This window comes from Alosa pseudoharengus, unplaced genomic scaffold, assembly GCF_046254945.1.
Source record: "Alosa pseudoharengus isolate Yale_2024_CS ecotype anadromous, Long Island Sound unplaced genomic scaffold, YU_APseudo_1.1 YU_APseudo_1.1_scf_6, whole genome shotgun sequence".
Classification (NCBI taxonomy): Eukaryota; Metazoa; Chordata; class Actinopteri; order Clupeiformes; family Clupeidae; genus Alosa; species Alosa pseudoharengus.
The window spans coordinates 6,921,801-6,941,800 of record NW_027468848.1 but is presented as its reverse complement, the minus strand read 5'-3'; the positions used below and the strand labels follow the sequence as shown (position 1 = coordinate 6,941,800).

Here is a 20,000-nt window from a genome sequence, read left to right as displayed (position 1 = left end):
GGGTGGGCTCCGGAAAGGACCACGGGGCGGGAATCAAACCCGAATCACCGGCGTACGGTGCAGGTGCCCCAGCCAGTCGCGCCACTGCTGGGGCGATGGGAGGTTTTGGTTTTGCGTGCATGTTTGAGGTGTGGGTGGGTTGTCACTGGTAAGGGAGGTGCTGTGGGGGGTGTGCTCCCCCGGGTCCTCTCTTCCTGTGTCCCCCCACCCAATGAGGAGCCAGATATCCCAAACGCCATCTTTAATGAGAGCTGCACAGGTGTGCCTGGCCTGGCCTGGAACAGACTGTCTGGGCAAGCTGTACGGTCCTCTTATGAGATGGGGAGCATCCGGGACTTTGTGGTGGCAGCCAGGGTCTCTGTGTGTGTGTGTGTGTGTGTGTGTGTGTGTGTGTGTGATGTGATAATGAGATGGGTCTTTGTGTGTGTGTGTGTGTGTGTGTCTGTGTTAGCTGCCTGATTCTGTCTCTGTTGATGTGCTAGCTGCTGCTATGGTTGTGAGTGCGCACTACAGTGATCTATGTGCTCTAGCTGCCTGGGTCTGTGTGTGCATCCATGTGTGTGTGTGTGTGTGCATCCATGTGTGTGTGTGTTTGTGTGTGTGTGTGTGTTAGCTGCCTGATTCTGTCTCTGTTGATGTGCTAGCTGCTTCTATGGTTGTGAGTGCGCGCTACAGTGCATCCGTGTGTGTGTGTGTGTGTGTGTGTGTGCGTGTGTTTGTGTTTGTATGTTCTAGCTCTGGTTCCGCATCTCTCTGGTTAGTCTCCCACCCTGTGAGGTGGACCGTGTCCAGGGAAAAGATGGCTCTGGTGAGAAGAGGCTCGTTCCAACCGCAGATCCCCCCCCCCCATTGTGTAGCTGCCTCGCGCTGCCACAGATATGCTCCGCTGTTTAAATATAGACGGCAGGCTGTGGGGAGATCCGCAGCGAGATGCACTAATCACTGAGGAATGTTTCCACAGATTGTTGCTTTTTGAGGAGATAAAAATGAAAGATTTCTCCTCCACTGAATGCCTGTCAGGAGGCTGGCGCGGCGCGGAGACTGACTCCGACTACGACAGGGGAGGTTGGCGCGGCTTTGTGAAAGTATAGCCTGTCACGGCCTGAGCCTTGTTAAAGGGGCTAATTATCCCGGGCGGCCTACTAATAGAGCGGTCCCGATGAGGGATGGTGAAGTTGGGGGGGGGGGGGGGGTTGGGGGAAGCAGCGTGTCTCCGTGGTGACAGTAAGAACCGTACCCGCCAGGGAGATTTGGGGTTGTCAGATCAGATGTGGGATGAGTCTGCTGCTCAGATCACGAGCCTCATCGCTTCCCAGAGCGCTTGGGCTCGTTGACTGACATCTTATATTTACAGGAAGCTGAACGTTTTGGGCCAGTTGAGGTTCTGTGTTAGCGGAGAAACAGGAAGCTCTGATTGGTTGTCTGAGATCTTACCTCTTTTGACATTAACAGTTCTGTGATGGCTTATTGAGATTAGAAAGGAAGCTGACTGGGGGTCAGCCCTATGTTTCCACAGCCCTATGGTCTTAAAGCCCTATGTTCCCACATTTCTAGGTTAGGGTTAGGTTAGGTTAGGTTTTTGGGCTGGTTAATTGAGATAAGTAGGGAAGCTGACTGGAGTGTAGCACTATCATGTTAATATCTGGGCTGGTTCATTGAGATAAGTAGTGATGCTGACTGGTGTGCAGCTTTAGCATTGAGAGCTCTGAGCTGGCTCATTTAGATTTAAAAAGGGAAACTGCTAAGAAGTTAGCGTTAGCATTGAGAGCTCTGGTCTGGCTCATTTAGATTTAAAGTGGGAAACTGTGAGGAAGTTAGCAATAGCATTGACAAGCTCTGGGCCAGCAAACTCTCTGAGTCTGTTCCCTCTGCCAAGAATGAAATTATAAACATGCTGCTGCTCGCTGTGTTGCCCCAGCAACCGCTGATGTCTGTGCAGTTGGCGAACTGTTGGAGGTCTGAACTGGTGCACAGATCACACCTGCAGGTCTCAGCAGCCTCTTTAGCCAGAGTCACTCACACACACACACACACACACTCATCAGTGATCACACGTGCAGGTCTCAGCAGGCTTTTCAGCCAGTCACACACACACACGTTCACAGAGAACACACACACAAACACACACACCCTCTTCACATGTGTGGCTCTCAGCAGCTTGTTTAGCCTGATTCTCTCTATCTCTCTCTCTCACACACACACACACACACACACACACACACACACACACACACCTGCAGGACTCGGAGGGGAGAGAATCAGCTGCCTCTTTAGCCAGGGTCACGTTTCACTGTTAATTTGTAGGCACACATACCAGTCTCTGCTGGAGGCCTGATGTTTCAGTTACTGTTTGCTTTTTGGAAAGAAGGAAATGTGCTAATTGGCTTTTAGGCTTTTGTACAACAGTATTAGCTAGACAAAAAATTCCCATTATGTTATTGTGTAGCTTAGTACCCTGGGATTGAGACAGCTGTAGGTTAGTATCCTGAGAGTGAGACAGCTGTCTGTGTGACTGTTTGAGTCACTCCTGAGAGTGAGACAGCTGTAGGTTAGTATCCTGAGAGTGAGACAGTTGTCTGTGTGACTGTCTGAGTCACTCCTGAGAGTGAGACATCTGTAGGTTAGTATCTTGAGAGTGAGACAGCTGTCTGTGTGACTGTTTGAGTCACTCCTGAGAGTGAGACAGCTGTAGGTTAGTATCCTGAGAGTGAGACAGTTGTCTGTGTGACTGTCTGAGTCACTCCTGAGAGTGAGACATCTGTAGGTTAGTATCTTGAAAGTGAGACAGTTGGCTGTGTGACTGAGTCACTCCTGAGAGTGAGACAGCTGTAGGTTAGCGTCCTGAGAGTGAGACAGCTGTCTGTGTGTCTGAGTCACTCCTGAGAGTGATACAGCTGTAGGTTAGTATCCTGAGAGTGAGACAGCTGTCTGTGTGTCTGAGTCACTCCTGAGAGTGAGACAGCTGTAGGTTAGTATCCTGAGAGTGAGACAGCTGTCTGTGTGTCTGAGTCACTCCTGAGAGTGAGACAGCTGTCTGTGTGACTCTTGAGAGAGAGACGTCTTCTGCTGCGTCTCCAGGGGCTCTGGCTGTGAGCCCCAGTGCTGCAGCCATCTTGTCCATCTCATCCAGCTCTCTGCTGATGTCCAGCACGTCCACCTCCTTCTGCAGGAGTGCAGTGGCCAGAGCCCCAGAGCTCCATGCTGCTGCCCCGCAGGGTGCTGGGTCCCCAGACCTCCATGCTGCTGCTGGGTCCCCAGACCTCCATTCTGCTGCTGGGTCCCCAGAGCTCCATGTGGCCCTCACGCCTGCCTCCTCCTGCTGTCGCGTCAGAGCATCACGAGAGGCCCCATATGCCTCAGCCAGCACGGAGGCAGGTGCGGCAGATGCCCCGCGCGCCCGGAAGTGTGTTTCCTGCGGGGTCAAAGGTGCGCCAGCTGCCCCATCGTACACCCTCTCCAGTACCAGCTGCCACCCCCCAGGCAGGGCGTAGCGACTCCTGCTGCTGCGGGCACCGCTGGCAAAGCTGTGGATGCCCGCCCTCTCCAGGAAGTCCTCCAGGAGGTCCTCTGCGCTGGCCGCCTGGGCGTCTGGAGGTGGGGGCCGCGGGGGGAGGTCCAGCCGCTCGGCCAGGCGTGAGGCGATGGCGCTGGGCTCCGTCAGCTCGCTGCATGTGGGCCCCTCAGGACCAGAGGCGCTGTGGCCGGGCACGCCTTGCCCACCTGGCACGCCTGGCACACCTGGCACGCCTGGCACACCTGGCACACCTGGCACACCTGCGCCAGCATCTGTGTCTGCGTCTGGGAGTGCAGCATCTCCTGAATCTCTGTTCACTTCTTTCCGAGTGTGTTCCGGAGCGCAGGACACCTTCCGTCCAGCGTCGTCCTGCTTCCGTGTGCGGTTGCCGCCCAGCAGACTCTCCGTCTGGGTCTGTGAACGTAAGGGGCTACTGCGCTGTGTGCGTCCTCCATCTGCCCACCTGGGGGCTCCGTGCCTCTGCCCACCTGCACCGCCTCCTCCTGCAGGCGCAATCGGTCTGGTCAGCGTGTGAGCCGTGTTGGGTCTGGCCGTTGTGTGAGGCGTGTTGGGTCTGGCCGTTGTGTGAGGCGTGTTGGGTCTGGCCGTTGTGTGAGGCGTGTTGGGTCTGGCCGTTGTGTGAGGTGTGTTGGGTCTGGGCGTTGTGTGAGGTGTGTTTAGTCTGGCCGTTGTGTGAGGCGTGTTGGGTCTGGCCGTTGTGTGAGGTGTGTTTAGTCTGGCCGTTGTGTGAGGTGTGTTTAGTCTGGCCGTTGTGTGAGGCGTGTTGGGTCTGGCCGTTGTGTGAGGTGTGTTGGGTCTGGGCGTTGTGTGAGGCGTGTTGGGTCTGGCCGTTGTGTGAGGTGTGTTGGGTCTGGCCGTTGTGTGAGGTGTGTTTAGTCTGGCCGTTGTGTGAGGTGTGTTTAGTCTGGCCGTTGTGTGAGGTGTGTTTAGTCTGGCCGTTGTGTGAGGTGTGTGAGGTGTGTTTGGTCTGGCCGTTGTGTGAGGTGTGTTTGGTCTGGCCGTTGTGTGAGGTGTGTTCTCTAGAATCAGTCTCCATTGGTGATTCTGCCGGCTGAGCCACGCCCCTCTGGAGGCCAGCAGGAAGCTTTCGTTGTCATAGTAACGCTCAGTGACGGTGGTCTCCTCCACGCAGTTGGCTCCAAGGGCTTGGAGCAGGGCCTCGGTGTGTGTTCCCACGCTGTAGGGCAGTGCCACACACACACGGATTGGACCTTTGGGCCTTAAAGATGGATCCTCCTGCTCCACACTCATGTAAGCTGGGTCTTTAGCGTGGGGGGAGTCCTGTTGTGTTGCCTCCACTGAGGCTGAGTCTTTAGTCAGGGGGGGCTCTTGCCGTTTAGCCACCATAGAGGCTGGGTCTTTAGTCAGGGGGGGCTCTTGCCGTTTAGCCACCATAGAGGCTGGGTCTTTAGCGTGGGGGGGTTCCTGGTGTAAAGGGTGGGTCTTTAGTGTGGGGGGGTTCCTGGTGTAGAGGCTGGGTCTTTAGTGTGGGGGGGGGTCCTGGTGTAGAGGGTGGGTCTTTAGTGTGGGGGGGTTCCTGGTGTGGGTCTTTAGCGTGGGGGGGGGTCCTGGTGTAGAGGCTGGGTCTTTAGTGTGGGAGGGGGGTTTCCTGGTGCGTAGCCTTCATAGAGGCTGGTGGGCAGCTGCTCAGCAGCCTAAGCAGGGGAAAGAGACGGTCACATGCAGGGGGATCTACAGTATGTGGGCCGGACATGGCAGTTATAACTCAGTTGTACCTTATCACGCACTGTGGGCTATCTGCACTGACAGCTGATTATAAAGGCTGCTGATTCATCTGAAGATGAGCAAAGTACAGCCATAGATGGCAACACTGCTGCATTAATTCAGTTCAGCTCCGCACATGCAAACACATGCAGTGATTATGATTATTTGCTCTGCACTGATTCCAACTGAGCAGCATGTAACTGAAGCTCATATGGCATCAGAGAGAGTGTAAGGAAACAGACACAACTGCAAGTTTCTTTTCTGCATGGGGACTTTTCTGGGGAACAGATCTAGTCTCACAGGCCCCATGACATGTCATCTGATATTTTATTTTACACTATCCTCTCATGACTTCAGGATTAATACTACACAGCGCTATACAATGTACTGTATGTGTCTGGATTACCTACTGTATACGCTCTGGATTATATACTGTATACGGTCTGGATTGTTTATGATCTGGATTGTTTACTGTATATAAGGAATGCCCTTTGTTTTTATAACTGCTCTTGTTACAGACATCAGTGAGAAGACGGTATGAATGAGATGCTTATGAGGTTACTCTGGAGGAGACCCTCAGGCTGCTTAGTACTCTGGCATGCTGACATACTTTAGGTGCAGCACAATGTGCCCTGACATCTTTATGTAATGTAGCACAAGTGTGTGTGTGTGTGTGTGTGTGTGTGTGTGTGTGTGTGTGTGTGTGTGTGTGTGTGTGTGTGTGTGTGTGTGTGTGTGTGTGTGTGTGTGTGTGTGTGTGTGTGTGTGTGTGTGTGTGTGTGTGTGTGTGTGTGTTGCGCGTGTGTGTTGCGCGTGTGTGTTGCGCGTGTGTATAATGTTGTATGGACAGTGTCCCTCTATAGGCTGTTTGGTCGTGTGTATGTATGTGTGTGTGTGTGTGTGTGTGTGTGTGTGTGTGTGTGTTGCATTTACTCACCTTATCAGAATGCTGACTGAGGGGCGATGTGCTGTTCCTTGTGGAGCTCAGTGTGCTGTGTGCTGGTGTTGTATGCTGGAGAAGTGAAGGATTTTTCCGAAAGCGTCCTTGCCGTGGTCAACTGAAGGGCAGACATGGCCAGTAGTGCCCTGTCAGCGGAGATGATGCATTTGTAACCGGGAGCGTAATCCAAGTTCACCCCAGTGCCTGCTCGGAAAGGACAATGTTTATTGTTACCTCTGTGGTTGCTATGGTAGCCAGCACCTGCATCTGATTCTCAGGTCCTGATTGGCTGTTCACAGGGAAAGCCAACAGAACAGTGTGAGCACAAACAAGTGGAACTATGAGGGGGGGCGTGCTGGGCATGGCTTAGCCTAGCCTGAGAGTCAACTCTCTTTTTAAAGCTGGACTAGACTCAGTCCATGGCCCTCAGAGCTTCATCTTTATCTTGATTTGGTACAGCAACGAACAGGTAGAGTGTGTAGTTATTGGACTCGTGGTAGAGTGTGTAGTTATTGCACTCGTGGTAGAGTGTGTAGTTATTGCACTTGTGGTAGAGTGTGTAGTTATTGCTGGGACTCGTGGTGGAGTGTGTATTGGAGTCGTGGTAGTTATTGCTGGGACTCGTGGTGGAGTGTGTATTGGAGTCGTGGTAGTGTGTGGCGTTATTGTGCTGGGACTTGTGGCAGAGTCGGCGCTGTTTGCTTTCCTGCTCTGAGGAGGTAAGGAGGAGAGGCGGTGAGGTTTGGAGGGTGTGTGTGTGGGGGGGTGGGCACTGTGCACAGCTGTGAAGCTCTGATAAACAGCCGTGGTTGTGATATTAGGATAATTGTTTACACACTGTCAGGTTCTGTTGGTGTGTGTGGACAGCTCTGTGAGTGTGTGTGTGTGTGTGTGTGTGTGTGAGGACAGGTGCAGCGTTGGGCTGATGATCCCCCCTGCCTCATCTGCTGCTGGGAAACACTCTGGACACATTAAAACAGCCCCTCAAACAAACAGTGAAACAGCCTTTCATACACACTCTAAGACATGCTCCAAATCACTGCAACACACTCTAACAGCCCCTCAAACACACACTGAAACACACTCTAAGACCCCCTCAAACACACACTGCAACACACTCTAAGACACACTCCAAAACACTGCAACACACTCCAAAAAGCACTCTAACAGACTTTAAAGCCGGCGATGGCCTCTGCAGCTTCTAGGCCTGCTGTGATGAAAGAGGAGAAACTAGAGCAGAGAGCTGAGATCCCCTTTACACAGAGATCCCCTTTACACAAACCTACTGACATCCCCTTTACACAAACCTACTGACATCCCCTTTACACAGAGATCCCCTTTACACAAACCTACTGACATCCCCTTTACACAAACCTACTGACATCCCCTTTACACAGAGATCCCCTTTACACAAACCTACTGACATCCCCTTTACACCAACCTACTGACATCCCCTTTACACAAACCTACTGACATCCCATTTACACAGAGATCCCCTTTACACAAACCTACTGACATCCCCCTTTACACAAACCTACTGACACCCCCTTTACACAGAGATACCCTTTACACAAACCTACTGACATCCCCTTTACACATAGCTCTCTCTCTCTCTCTCTTTCTCTCTCTCTCTTACTTGCTCTCTCTCCTCTCATAGCTCTCTCTCTCTCTCTCTCTTACTCTCTCTCTCTCTCCTCTCATAGCTCTCTGTCTCTCTCTCTTTCTCTCTCTCTCTCTCCTCTCATAGCTCTCTCTCTCTCTCTTTCTCTCTCTCTCTTACTTGCTCTCTCTCCTCTCATAGCTCTCTCTCTCTCTCTTACTCTCTCTCTCCTCTCATAGCTCTCTCTCTCTCTCTCTTACTCTCTCTCTGTCTCCTCTCATAGCTCTCTCTCTCTCTCTCCTCTCATAGCTCTCTCTCTCTCTCTCCTCTCATAGCTCTCTCTCTGTCTCTCTCTCTCTTCCCTGATAGTTGGTCCTGACCAGTGGATGAGAGGATGGGGCCGTGTCTAGCCTCGCTCTGAAGAGGTCAGGGATGTAAGAAAAGATCCAAACACCATGGGTATGTACACACACATCTCACACACTCATCAACATCCAAACACCATGGGTGCGTACACACACATTTGTACACACATATCTCTCACACACACAGCGATCGTACGTAATTTCAAGCCCATAACATTTTTTGTCACATTCAGCAATCATTTCCTCCCAAATGCTACTGTAGCTGCCCATTCCATGAGTACACTGTAAAAAAACAGTCTCTGTGGGCAGCCCAGGCTCTGAACACTGGAAACAAACAACGTGGGGGCAGCCTGTCCCCCAAACAAGCCATGTGACTGTGTGTGTGTGTGCCTATATCTGTGTTTTTATGTCTCTGTGTTATTGGTGTTAGTTCACCTTCTGTGTTAGTGTGATTACACAAATTACATTATCTTGATGCCCAAGACAAATTTCTCTGTTAGAGACAATAAAGGCTCATCTTATCTTATCTTATAAATTTCCCTCACGGGATCAAAAGAGTATATACTTATACTTATACTATATACAAAAACTAAACCCTGCGTGGAGTTTCCCTGGGAATACTGAAGCTTCAGAGGTTTGGTCCTTGCTTAAAATATAATGCATGTTGTTTTTGACAATTGTGTCTGCTAATAAATTTAAACATAAACATAAACACAAACAAACGTGACTTCCTGTGCAATCGCTAACTACACTTTTGAGTGTTGTTGCGTGACTGTTTCATAATCATCACTATGTCTAATGTTAAAAGTGGCTGATGTGTATGTGCTTTGAGCTTTTGTTCCATCCTGAGTGTGTGTGTGTGTGTGTGTGTGTGTGTGAAGTAGTGAGTGTGTGTGTGTGTGTGTGTGTGTGTATGAAGTAGGGTGTGTGTGTATGTGTGTGTTTGTTTGTGAATTTGTGTGTGTGTGTGTGTGGTGTGTGTGTGTGAAATAGGGATTGTGTATGTATGTGTGTGTGTGTGTGAAGTAGTGAGTGTGTGTTTGTGTGTGTGTGTGTGTGTGTGTGTGTGTGTGAAATAGGGAGTGTGTATGTGTGTGTGTGTGAAGTAGTGAGTGTGTGTTTGTGTGTGTGTGTGTGTGTGTGTGTGAAGTACAGTAGGGTGTGTGTGTTTGTGTTTGTTTGTGAAATAGGGAGTGTGTGTGTGCAGTAGGGAGTGTGAGTGTGTGTGTGTGTGTGTGTGTGTGTGTGTGTGTGTGAAGTAGGGAGTGTGTGAGGTCTTGTGCTCTTTGGAATAAAGCCTCTGCTCTCAGCCCCAGTTATGTTGGGCAACAATTAGGGTGGAGGAAGTGACCCATCTGGCACTCTAGCTGCCCTGTCCTCAAGTTGAGGTTAGCAGGTTTGTGGGACAGGAGTGTGTGTGTGTGTGTGTGTGTGTGTGTGTGTGTGTGTGTGTGCCCTCCTTCGCTGCTGCTCTGTCAGTAGATTCCTCTGGGGCCGTTGACACATCGCTGAGGCTGCTCTTTCTGATCTCGAGCTGAATATGCCTCGCTCATCTCTTGCTTCACCACCCATCCCATAATAACTGCCAGCTCCAGGGGTTGCCCAGGCAACAGCCCGCTCCACCCTCCCTCAGCCCCCATGCTGGTGTGGGACAGTGTCTGTCTGTCTGGGGCCAGTTGGACGAGATGGGAATGGGGGCTCCGTCATGCTACTGCGCTAGTGGCAGGAGGTCTCAGTTTGATGAGGTAGCATCAAAGATTGTTAAGGCGGAGCAAGATATTTCATCAGGAGCCACTTCCGGGAACCCATATCGCACGAGGGGGGGTCATAATCCCCCTTTATGCAGAGCAAAGGCAGCGACTGCTCCATTGAAGTCTATGGGCATAGCTCAGAATTTTACCACATATGTTAAGGTCTTGGTTCTATAGAGTTAGGAATGTGAATTTCGGGCACGTTTTCATGATCCTCAAACCCTTGTGAACATTTCAGGTACATTTTTAGCATTTTTGAGCATTCCAGTCTGGAGAAAATCGACTTTATATCAGGTGTGCGCCGGTTATTTATGCCGCTGCTGTTGGCGGTTTGCAACGTACGCTCATCAATACGTCATCGACACGCCTCTTTATGCAGACAGGATTCGATCCCCATTTCACGCCCAGACATGAACTACGACGAAGTATCTTGCTCCGCCTTAACAATCTTTGGTAGCATCACTGATCTATAAATCAGATCAGTGGGTATCATAGTCTCTAAGCTGGACTATTGTAATTCACTATTAGCTGGCTTACCCGCTTGTGTAACAAGATCATTACAGCTGATTCAAAATGCTGGAGCACGCCTGGTCTTCAATCAGCCAAAGAGGACACATGTAACTCCTCTCCTAGTTACTCTCCATTGGCTCCCTATAGTAGCCAGAATTTAATTTAAATCTCTCACTTTGGCCTATAGGACACTAACTAGATCTGCTCCTAGTTATTTTAATTCAATAATCAAGCCTTACATGCCCAACCGCCCACTGCGGTCTTCTGGTGAGCGTATGTTGTGTCGACCAGTCATAAAAACTGGGTCTAATTCCAGACTCTTTTCTTCAGTGGTTCCATGTTGGTGGAATGAACTGCCCAGTGCTCTCCGTTCCTGTGGTAGTTTTGGGTCGTTTAAGAGGGGTCTAAAGACATTCCTATTCAACATATACTTAGTTGTTTAAGCGCTTATGTGTTATGGTTTATATAATGTTGTTTTTATTTTAATTGGGCTGTTAATTAATTTGACATTATTGTTTATTATTGATATTCTCCTTAATGTAGTCTTAGCATGTTATTGTTTTTATATTATTGATTGAATTGACATTATTGTTTTATTATTGCCTTTCCCCTTTTTTACATTGCTTTTTTTATTAGGCTATTGATTGAATTGATATTATTGTGTACTACAACTATTCTCCTTACTATATTTGACCTAGATTTTAATCTGTTCCCTGTTCATTTTTAAATATTATTATGTTGTTTTGTATTTATATGTCGCTTTGGACAAAGGCGTCTGCTAAATCCATAACCATAACCATAACCATAACCATCATAAACATTCCGTGTATCTAAGGTCTCAGTTTGATGAGGTAGCGTAAACATTCCGTGTATCTAAGGTCTCAGTTTGATGAGGTAGCGTAAACATTCCGTGTATCTAAGGTCTCAGTTTGATGAGGTAGCATAAACATTCCGTATATCTAAGGTCTCAGTTTGATGAGGTAGCATAAACATTCCGTGTATCTAAGGTCTCAGTTTGATGAGGTAGCATAAACATTCCGTGTATCTAAGGTCTCAGTTTGATGAGGTAGCAGGTGTCTGGATTGGACAGCTCCACTACTCTCCTGACGATTACTCTTCCATTGCTCCGAGTGTGTGCTTTTATTTAATGCATGAAAGAGATTGTTGTGATGGAATAGAAGGATGACTTCATTTAGTGTGTGAGTAAAAGTGAGTGTTGATTTGGGGATGGGTGTCTGTGTGTGTATGTGAATAAGAGTGAGTGCTAATTTGGTGCTAAGTGGCGATGAGGTGTGTGTGTGTGTGTGTGTGTGTGTGCTAAGAGTATTGCATGCGTGCGTGTGTGTGTGTGTGTGTGTGTGTGTGCTAGGAGTATTGCATGCATGTGTGTGTGTGAGTGAATAAAAGTGTGCATGTGAGAGAGTAGTGCTGAGTGTGTGTGTTGATGGGGAGGAGGTCTTGTCTGGTTGTGTCTGAATGAGAAGTGGCTGTCTGGCGTTCTGAATGTAGGCCAGAGTCAGTAAGACACAGAGGTCTGCTGGGACATGGAGAAGCACTCCCTCTGCTGGACATATATCTGCATTACAACTGCTCCCCTTGACATGATGTATTAATACATGTGGTTGCTCTTGGCTATTTGTGCTCTACTTTATATGTGTTCTGTATAACTTTACATGGCAGACAGTGACACAACTGGTATGTGTATGAACGTTGCAGGTGATTTTGTATTGTATTGTTGAGGGTTGTATTAACCTGTGTGTGTGTGTGTGTGTGTGTGTGTGTGTGTGTGTGTGTTTGTGTGTGTGTGTGTGTGTGTGTGTGTGTGTGTGTGTGTGTGTATGTGTTTGTGTGTGGATGTGTGTGTGGATGTGTGTGTGTGTTTGTGTGTGTGTGTGTGTGTGTGTGGATGTGTGTGTGTGTGTGTGTGTGTGTGTGTGTGTGTGTGTGTGTGTGTGTGTGTGTGTGTTGCAGGTGATAATGTGTGAGGGCTGAGAGCATGTACAGGAGGAATGGGCTCCCCGCCAGCGTCAGCATCACCTCCGCCTCTCCAGACGTGAGTTTACACTTTACACACACTTTACACACACTTTAATCACACTTTACACACACTTTACACACACTTTAATCACACTTTACACACACTTTACACACACTTTAATCACACTTTACACACATACGCTTTACACACACTTTACACTGATGCTTAAAAACAACACGTTATTCTCATACAGACATGTGTTGACATTTCATACAGTACTTTACAAACACTTTACACTTGACTTTATACTAACTCTCAGAAGTTTAGGGGGGAGCCTCAGCACAGTGGTGGCTTCAGAATCCTGTGCCACAAATGGACACCTTACACACACCTTACACACACCTTACACACACCTTACATACACCTTACACACACACACCTTACACACACTTTCCACACACCTTACACACTTTACATCCTGTGCCACGAACGGGCTCGTTGCCCACGGAGACCTGGGAAGTAACGAAGTTTAGCCTTGGAGAGTGCATCATTAACCTAACACTAGTTTTGACCTGTTTGTTAAAAGAGAGTAAAAGCATTTTTTAATTGTGGGACTACATGCAATTGAGCATCCCTGTGCTGGCCTTGAGTACGCGTATGAAGATGTAAACTCACAGTGACAGGGGTGTGTTTGCATCAGAGCATCTGCTAAAGCCATCACCCTGTGAGGAGCGTTGCTTTCTAGGCCTGAGACCAGAGAAGACCTCGTGCCTCTCCATGATCCTGGCAGTGTCTGGGCATGGTGATGGCGACACATCGCTTCAGATGAATCATTAGCTTTGGACGAACGCACTGGCGGCGGCGTCTGTCTCCGGTGTGGCCAGCTGTCTCTTAATCTGGCGTCTGCCAGCCCTTTGCCAGGGAGATGATGGATCATGGAGGCCCTTCCTCTCAGCGTCTGTCCGTCTGTCGGCCGCCAGGGCTCAGATCAGCTCCGCCGCGTCTCTCCGCACCTCTCTAAACCGCCAGCGCACGTCGTCGCCATGACGGCCTCCACATGTCAGAAGAACGCCGGCGTAGAGCCGTCCACATATCAGTTTGAGGGATCCGGCAGCTACGCGGGAGCTTATGTTTCACCCCTGGAATAGCACCACCGATGAGCAAAGGCCTTAATATTTTGCTGGAAGGAACCAAAACCAATGATTGAGGCCTTCCTGTTTTACTTGAAGGGAAAAGCCAATGGTGGGGGTCTTAATGTGTCAGTTTGAGGCAGCAGAACTCCTGATGATGGAAGGTTTAATAGGTCACTTTAAGGACTAACGCAATGATGGACACGTTTAGATGTCACTCTTAGCCATAGGGTTGTGGGGGAAAGTTTAACGTGTTGCGCTGTGTGATTGACTCACTGACCGAGGGGTTTATATGGCAGGTTTTTGGAATTAGGTGGTGATGGAAGGGCTTATATTTGACTTCTGTAAGGAGCTTTTACATATCACTAGGGACAGTACTGGCACAATGCAGGGTTTTATAGTTTGCCTAGGTAGTGATTTGAGCTGTTAAAAAGTAACATTATGGACACATTTGAGCCTTTTGAAAGTAACAGTACTGTCACAGAGGGTTTTACATTTTGCCTAGGTAGTGATTTGAGCCTTCATATATCTCTAAGAGTACTTTATATATCTCTTATTTTTAGGGTAGTGATTTGAGCCTTTATATATCTCTAAGAGTACTGTCACAGTGGAGGGCTTTATGTTTTACTTAAGCAGTGATAGAGGTAAGTCTGAGAAAGGGCCACGAGCTCGAAACGTCATAATAAAAAAAAGATTTTGAATGGGAGCTATCTGGTGTACGGATGTCTTTTCCTCTTGTGATACTTTCATACTGGATCCTGCACCCATCCAACTTTGGCCTGGGATGTTCGGCGCCTTGCGCTTCTAATATGCCAATATCACTAAATGACAGATCGTCACTCTTCACATTTTTCCATAATTGTTTTCAAAAGTTCTGTGAGTGAGAGTAAATATTTGGTTAGCGCCACCTCTGATGAGGAGTGCTGCCATAGTGTGTGCATGCTTGTGTGTGTGTGTGTGTGTGCGTGTGTGTGAGAGTAGATATTTGGTTAGCGCCACCTCTAATGAGGAGTGCTGCCAGAGTGTGTGCATGCTTGTGTGTGTGTGTGTGTGTGTGTGTGTGTGCGTGTGTGTGAGAGTAGATATTTGGTTAGCGCCACCTCTGATGAGGAGTGCTGCCAGAGCTCTCCATTCAGACTCTGTCCCTGTGTGTCAGGTTGAGGGATCAGGCCACACACAGGAGCCCTCAGACGTGCGTGCTAGTGTGTGTGTGTGTGTGTGTGTGTGTGTGTGTGTGTGTGCATGCTTGTGTGTCTGTGTGTGTGCGTGTGTGCATGTGCATGCTTATGTGTGTGTATGTATGTGTGTGTGTGTGTGTGTGTCTGTGTGTGTGTGTGCGAGTGTGTGTGCTAGTGTGTGTGTGTGTGTGTGTGTGTGTGTGTGTGTGTGTATGTGCGTGTGCGTGTGTATGTGTGTGTGCGTACCTTTGTGTGTGTGTGTGCGTGCCTGTGTGTGTGCATGCCTGTGTGTGTGTACAGTATGTATCTGTCTCTGTCTGTGTGTGTGTGTGTGTGTGTGTGTGTGTGTGTGTGTGTGTGTGTGCATGTGTGTGCCTGTGTGTGTGTATGTGTGTGTGCGTGCGTGCGTGCCTGTGTGTGTGCGTGTCTGTGTGTGTGTATGTGTGTGCATGCCTGTGTGTGTGTGTGTGTGTGTGTGTGTGTGTGTGTTTGTGTTTGTGCAGATGAGGTTACAGCAGCAGACAGAGCCTGAGCAGGATACTCATCCCTTCCGACAGCTCACGTCCTCTCTCATTGCTCCCGTCTCCTCGCGTTTGACTGCCCATCACTCCACGACAACACACACACGCACGCACGCACACACACACACACACACACACACACACACACACACACACACACACATAGATGTCTGAGGCCCCAGGGATAAGGCTCCGTTACAGTAATGCCTTGATGATAACCCTAGGGCAAGCATGGTCCTCTTCCAAGACATGACGGAATGGCATTGCTAGTGAAAGGAAAATCAGACAAAGAGGCAATCAGCACTAAAAACACAGTGTGAAAAACACTCCTCAGCAGAGATAGGAACATTGGTCCAGCCTATGTACTGGAATTGGACATGTATTAGTGATGACAATGTGATAGTGCAGTGGTAATGTATTACTGATGGCAATGTGGTAGTGCAGTGGTAATGTATTAGTGATGGCAATGTGGTAGTGCAGTGGTAATGTATTACTGATGGCAATATGGTGGTGGCAGTGGTAATGTGGTAGTGCATTGGTAATGCAGTGGTAATGTATTGGTGATGGCAATGTGGTGGTGGCAGTGGTAATGTATTAGTGGTGGCAATGTGGTGGTGCAGTGGTAATGTATTAGTGATTGGTCATTGCATAGGTAATGACACTGTTAATGTAGTGGTAGTGGTGTAGTGGTTGTAAGCAGTGGTTAAAGTGGGATTTTGCAGGTGGGGGAACCCTGATATCCAGTGTCAATGCAATGGGAAAAATGACTCACCGTTGGACAACATATTGAGTATCGTGGTGTAGCAATACTTTTTTGGACAAGAATTGCTAGCTTCTTGGTCACCTCTGTCCGTCTGTCAAAATAGCCATATTGATTTGTACCAGGGGTCATTAGAGCTGCACTGGGGCATATGGCAGGGGGTCTGGGGGCATGTTCCCCCGTAACAACATTGTGTATATTTATTTTCACATGTAAAAGCGTCAATCTGGTGCACTCTGAAGGAGAGGCAGGCTGCAATGTGACGGCACGCACAAAAAAATAATCAACATTTATCTCCATCTCTCTTTCTCCATCTCTCTCCTCATCTCTCTCCCTTGTTCTCTCTATCTCTCTTTCTCCATCTCTCTCCTCATCTCTCTCCCTTGTTATCTCTATCTCTCTTTCTCCATCTCTCTCCTCATCTCTCTCCCTTGTTATCTCTATTCTCTCTCTCTCTCTCCCTCTCTCTGCCTCCCCATCTCTCTCTTTCCCTCTCTTTCTCCATCTCTCCTTTGTTCTCTCCCTCTCTCCATTTCTCTCTATCCCTCTCTCTCCCTCTCTCTCCTTTGTTCTCTCTCTCTCCCTCTCTCTCTCCATTTCTCTCTATCCCTCTCTCTCCATCTCTCTCCTTTGTCCTCTCTCTCCCTCTCTCTCCCTCTCTCTCCATTTCTCTCTCTCCATCTCTCTCCTTTGTCCTCTCTCTCTCCCTCTCTCCCTCTCTCAGGACAGCAGCAGTTCTGAGTCTCTGGATGGGCGGAGTCTGGACTCGTCTAAAAGTTATGACGCTGTTGTGTTTGACGTGCTGAAGGTGACTCCTGAGGAGTTCGCTGTGAGTAAACAACATGCGTACGGCACGCAAACAACATCTACAGCACGCGTACAACACGCAAACAACATCTACAGCACGCGTACAACACGCAAACCACATGCAAACAACATCTACAGCACGCGTACAACACGCAAACCACATGCAAACAACATCTACAGCACGCATACAACACGCAAACAACATCTACAGCACGCATACAACATGCAAACCACACGCAAACATCTACAGCACGCATACAACATGCAAACCACACGCAAACATCTACAGCACGCATACAACACGCAAACAACATCTACAGCACGCGTACAACACGCAAACCACACGCAAACAACATCTACAGCACGCATACAACACGCAAACCACACGCAAACAACATCTACAGCACGCATACAACACACAAACCACATCTACAGCACGCATACAACACACAAATCACATGCAAACAACATCAACAGCACGCATACAACATGAATACGATGCCTACGACTCTCCTACAACACACACATACTGTACAACGCCTACGGCACGCAAACAACGTCTACGGCACACATACAACACGCAGACCACACGCAAACAACATCTACAGCACACATACAACACGCATACAGCAAATCCACACAGTCCCTCATACATACTTTTAGTCTGCACTAAACCCACACACACTCCCATACTCAGTCTGCACTAAACCCACACACACTCCCATACTCAGTCTGCACTAAACCCACACACACTCCCATACTCAGTTTAAACTAAACACTCGATGGTGTTTTAAGCCCCGTGCTGTTACAGTGCTGTGTGTACTGCCCCATTTGCGTGCTGTGTTACAGTGCTGTGTGTGTAACTGTGTGAGTAACTGTGTGTAACTGTGCTGTGTGTGTAACTGTGTGTGTAACTGTGTGTAACTGTGTGTGTAACGGTGTGTGTAACTGTGTGTGTAACTGTGTGTAACTGTGTGTGTAACGGTGTGTGTAACTGTGCTGTGTGTGTGCTGTGTGTGTGCTGTGTGTGTAACTGTGCTGTGTGTGCGCTGTGTGTGCTGTGTGTGTAACTGTGCTGTGTGTGTAACTGTGTGTGTAACTGTGTGTGTAACTGTGCTGTGTGTGTAACTGTGTGTGTAACTGTGTGTGTAACTGTGTGTGTAACTGTGCTGTGTGTGTAACTGTGTGTGTAACTGTGTGTGCAACTGTGTGTGTAACTGTGTGTGTAACTGTGCTGTGTGTGTAACTGTGTGTGTAACTGTGTGTGTAACTGTGCTGTGTGTGTAACTGTGTGTGTATCTGTGCTGTGTGTGTAACTGTGTGTGTAACTGTGCTGTGTGTGTAACTGTGCCATGTGTGTAACTGTGTGTGTAACTGTGTGTGTAACTGTGCTGTGTGTGTGCTGTGTGTGTAACTGTGTGTGTAACTGTGTGTGTAACTGTGCTGTGTGTGTAACTGTGTGTGTAACTGTGCTGTGTGTGTAACTGTGTGTGTAACTGTGCTGTGTGTGTAACTGTGTGTGTAACTGTGCTGTGTGTGTAACTGTGTGTGTAACTGTGCTGTGTGTGTAACTGTGTGTAACTGTGCTGTGTGTGTAACTGTGCTGTGTGTGTAACTGTGTGTGTAACTGTGCTGTGTGTGCTGTGTGTGTAACTGTGCTGTGTGTGTGCTGTGTGTGTAACTGTGCTGTGTGTGTAACTGTGTGTGTAACTGTGTGTAACTGTGCTGTGTGTGTAACTGTGCTGTGTGTGTAACTGTGCTGTGTGTGTAACTGTGCTGTGTGTGTAACTGTGCTGTGTGTGTGCTGTGTGTGTAACTGTGCTGTGTGTGTAACTGTGTGTGTAACTGTGCTGTGTGTGTAACTGTGTGTGTAACTGTGCTGTGTGTGTAACTGTGTGTAACTGTGCTGTGTGTGTAACTATGCTGTGTGCAGGGACGCCTTAATACCACCTGAGGCCCCTGGGCTACATGCCCCCCCCCCCCCCAACCGCAAATATTAATTATGATTAAATGATACCCGGCCCGCGATCTGACCCGCCTATTTACATAACGTGCGCTTTTGGTTAATAAAGCCTAACATGCAGTGTAGCCTATCATTATTGAGATCATTATTATTATCATTACGAAAACAAGCATTGCACTTTTACAACACTGGCTGTAGCAGGCTAAGTTAAATGATGGGTTACACATATGGACGTTTCAAGCTTTCAGACGTGCATGTGTTTGTCGTGTCGGGGGGTTCCCCAGGAGGTTTTTTTTAAATTCTGTCTACATAACACACCGTTTTTTAAACGCAGTTTGCGACAGAAATACTTTTAGCCTACAGAACAAGCAGCTGGCTCATGTGACGTGAACATTGGCTAGGCCTACCTTATGCATTATCACTACGTAGGCTACCCTACATGGAGACATATCTCACGTTAACAATGGAGAAAACATAACAAATGGGTTAGCACAAACTTAGCTTTTGATGAACGGAGATGTAGATCACAAATTAATTTCTTTGCGCAACAGCCCATGTTCTGCGTTCACTCCAGTGAGACAAGTGAAATACATGTTTTTAAAGCCGTTTCATTGCCAGGCATTTGCTACAATATTTACCTGCTATATTTTCATGGACAGTTACAGGAATCAACGTCATTCGTTATCGTTGCTTCAATCCTATCCACGTTATCAGTCAGTCAGTTTGTCAGTCAGTTTCAGCCTCTCCTCTAGCTCCTCTACACACCCGTTGGGATTTATTAAGTTTGTTACATTTTGTTACACTTTAGAAGAGAAGACAAAGGGGGCCTCTGCAAGGATGTCATTGTCATTGTGCGATGTGCTCAATTAGGCTAGCTCCAGAGTAGGCTAGCTCTAGAGTAGGCTAGCTCCAGAGTAGGCTAATGACTGACGCCGAGAATACAGACACGGCCGTTTATTATTATTGATTATCATTATTATTATTAGGAGGCCCCTCATTGGTCGAGGCCCCTGGGCTGAAGCCCAGGTAAGCCCCTGCATTAAGGCGCCAGTGGCTGTGTGTGTAACTGTGCTGTGTAACTGTGCTGTGTGTATAACTGTGCTGTGCTGTGTAACTGTGCTGTGTGTGTAACTGTGCTGTGTGTGTAACTGTGCTGTGTGTGTAACTGTGCTGTGTGTGTAACTGTGCTGTGTGTGTAACTGTGCTGTGTAACTGTGCTGTGTGTGTAACTGTGCTG

The 20,000-nt window shown here is 48.3% G+C and overlaps 1 protein-coding gene across 3 annotated transcripts in view; it reads left to right on the top strand.

The window, feature by feature from the left end:
• Positions 1–20,000, top strand: part of ralgps1 (Ral GEF with PH domain and SH3 binding motif 1) — a 171,508-nt gene that overhangs the window by 8,811 nt on the left and 142,697 nt on the right. For 2 of the 3 annotated variants that reach the window (XM_076270440.1, XM_076270437.1), the window contains exons 2-4: positions 8,170–8,259; positions 12,398–12,479; positions 16,718–16,822. In XM_076270440.1, coding sequence (XP_076126555.1) covers positions 12,423–12,479; positions 16,718–16,822 — 162 coding nt within the window. In that variant the 5' untranslated portion in view covers positions 8,170–8,259; positions 12,398–12,422. The remainder of the gene's footprint in view (positions 1–8,169; positions 8,260–12,397; positions 12,480–16,717; positions 16,823–20,000) is intronic. The other variant, XM_076270439.1, reaches the window with a different exon arrangement.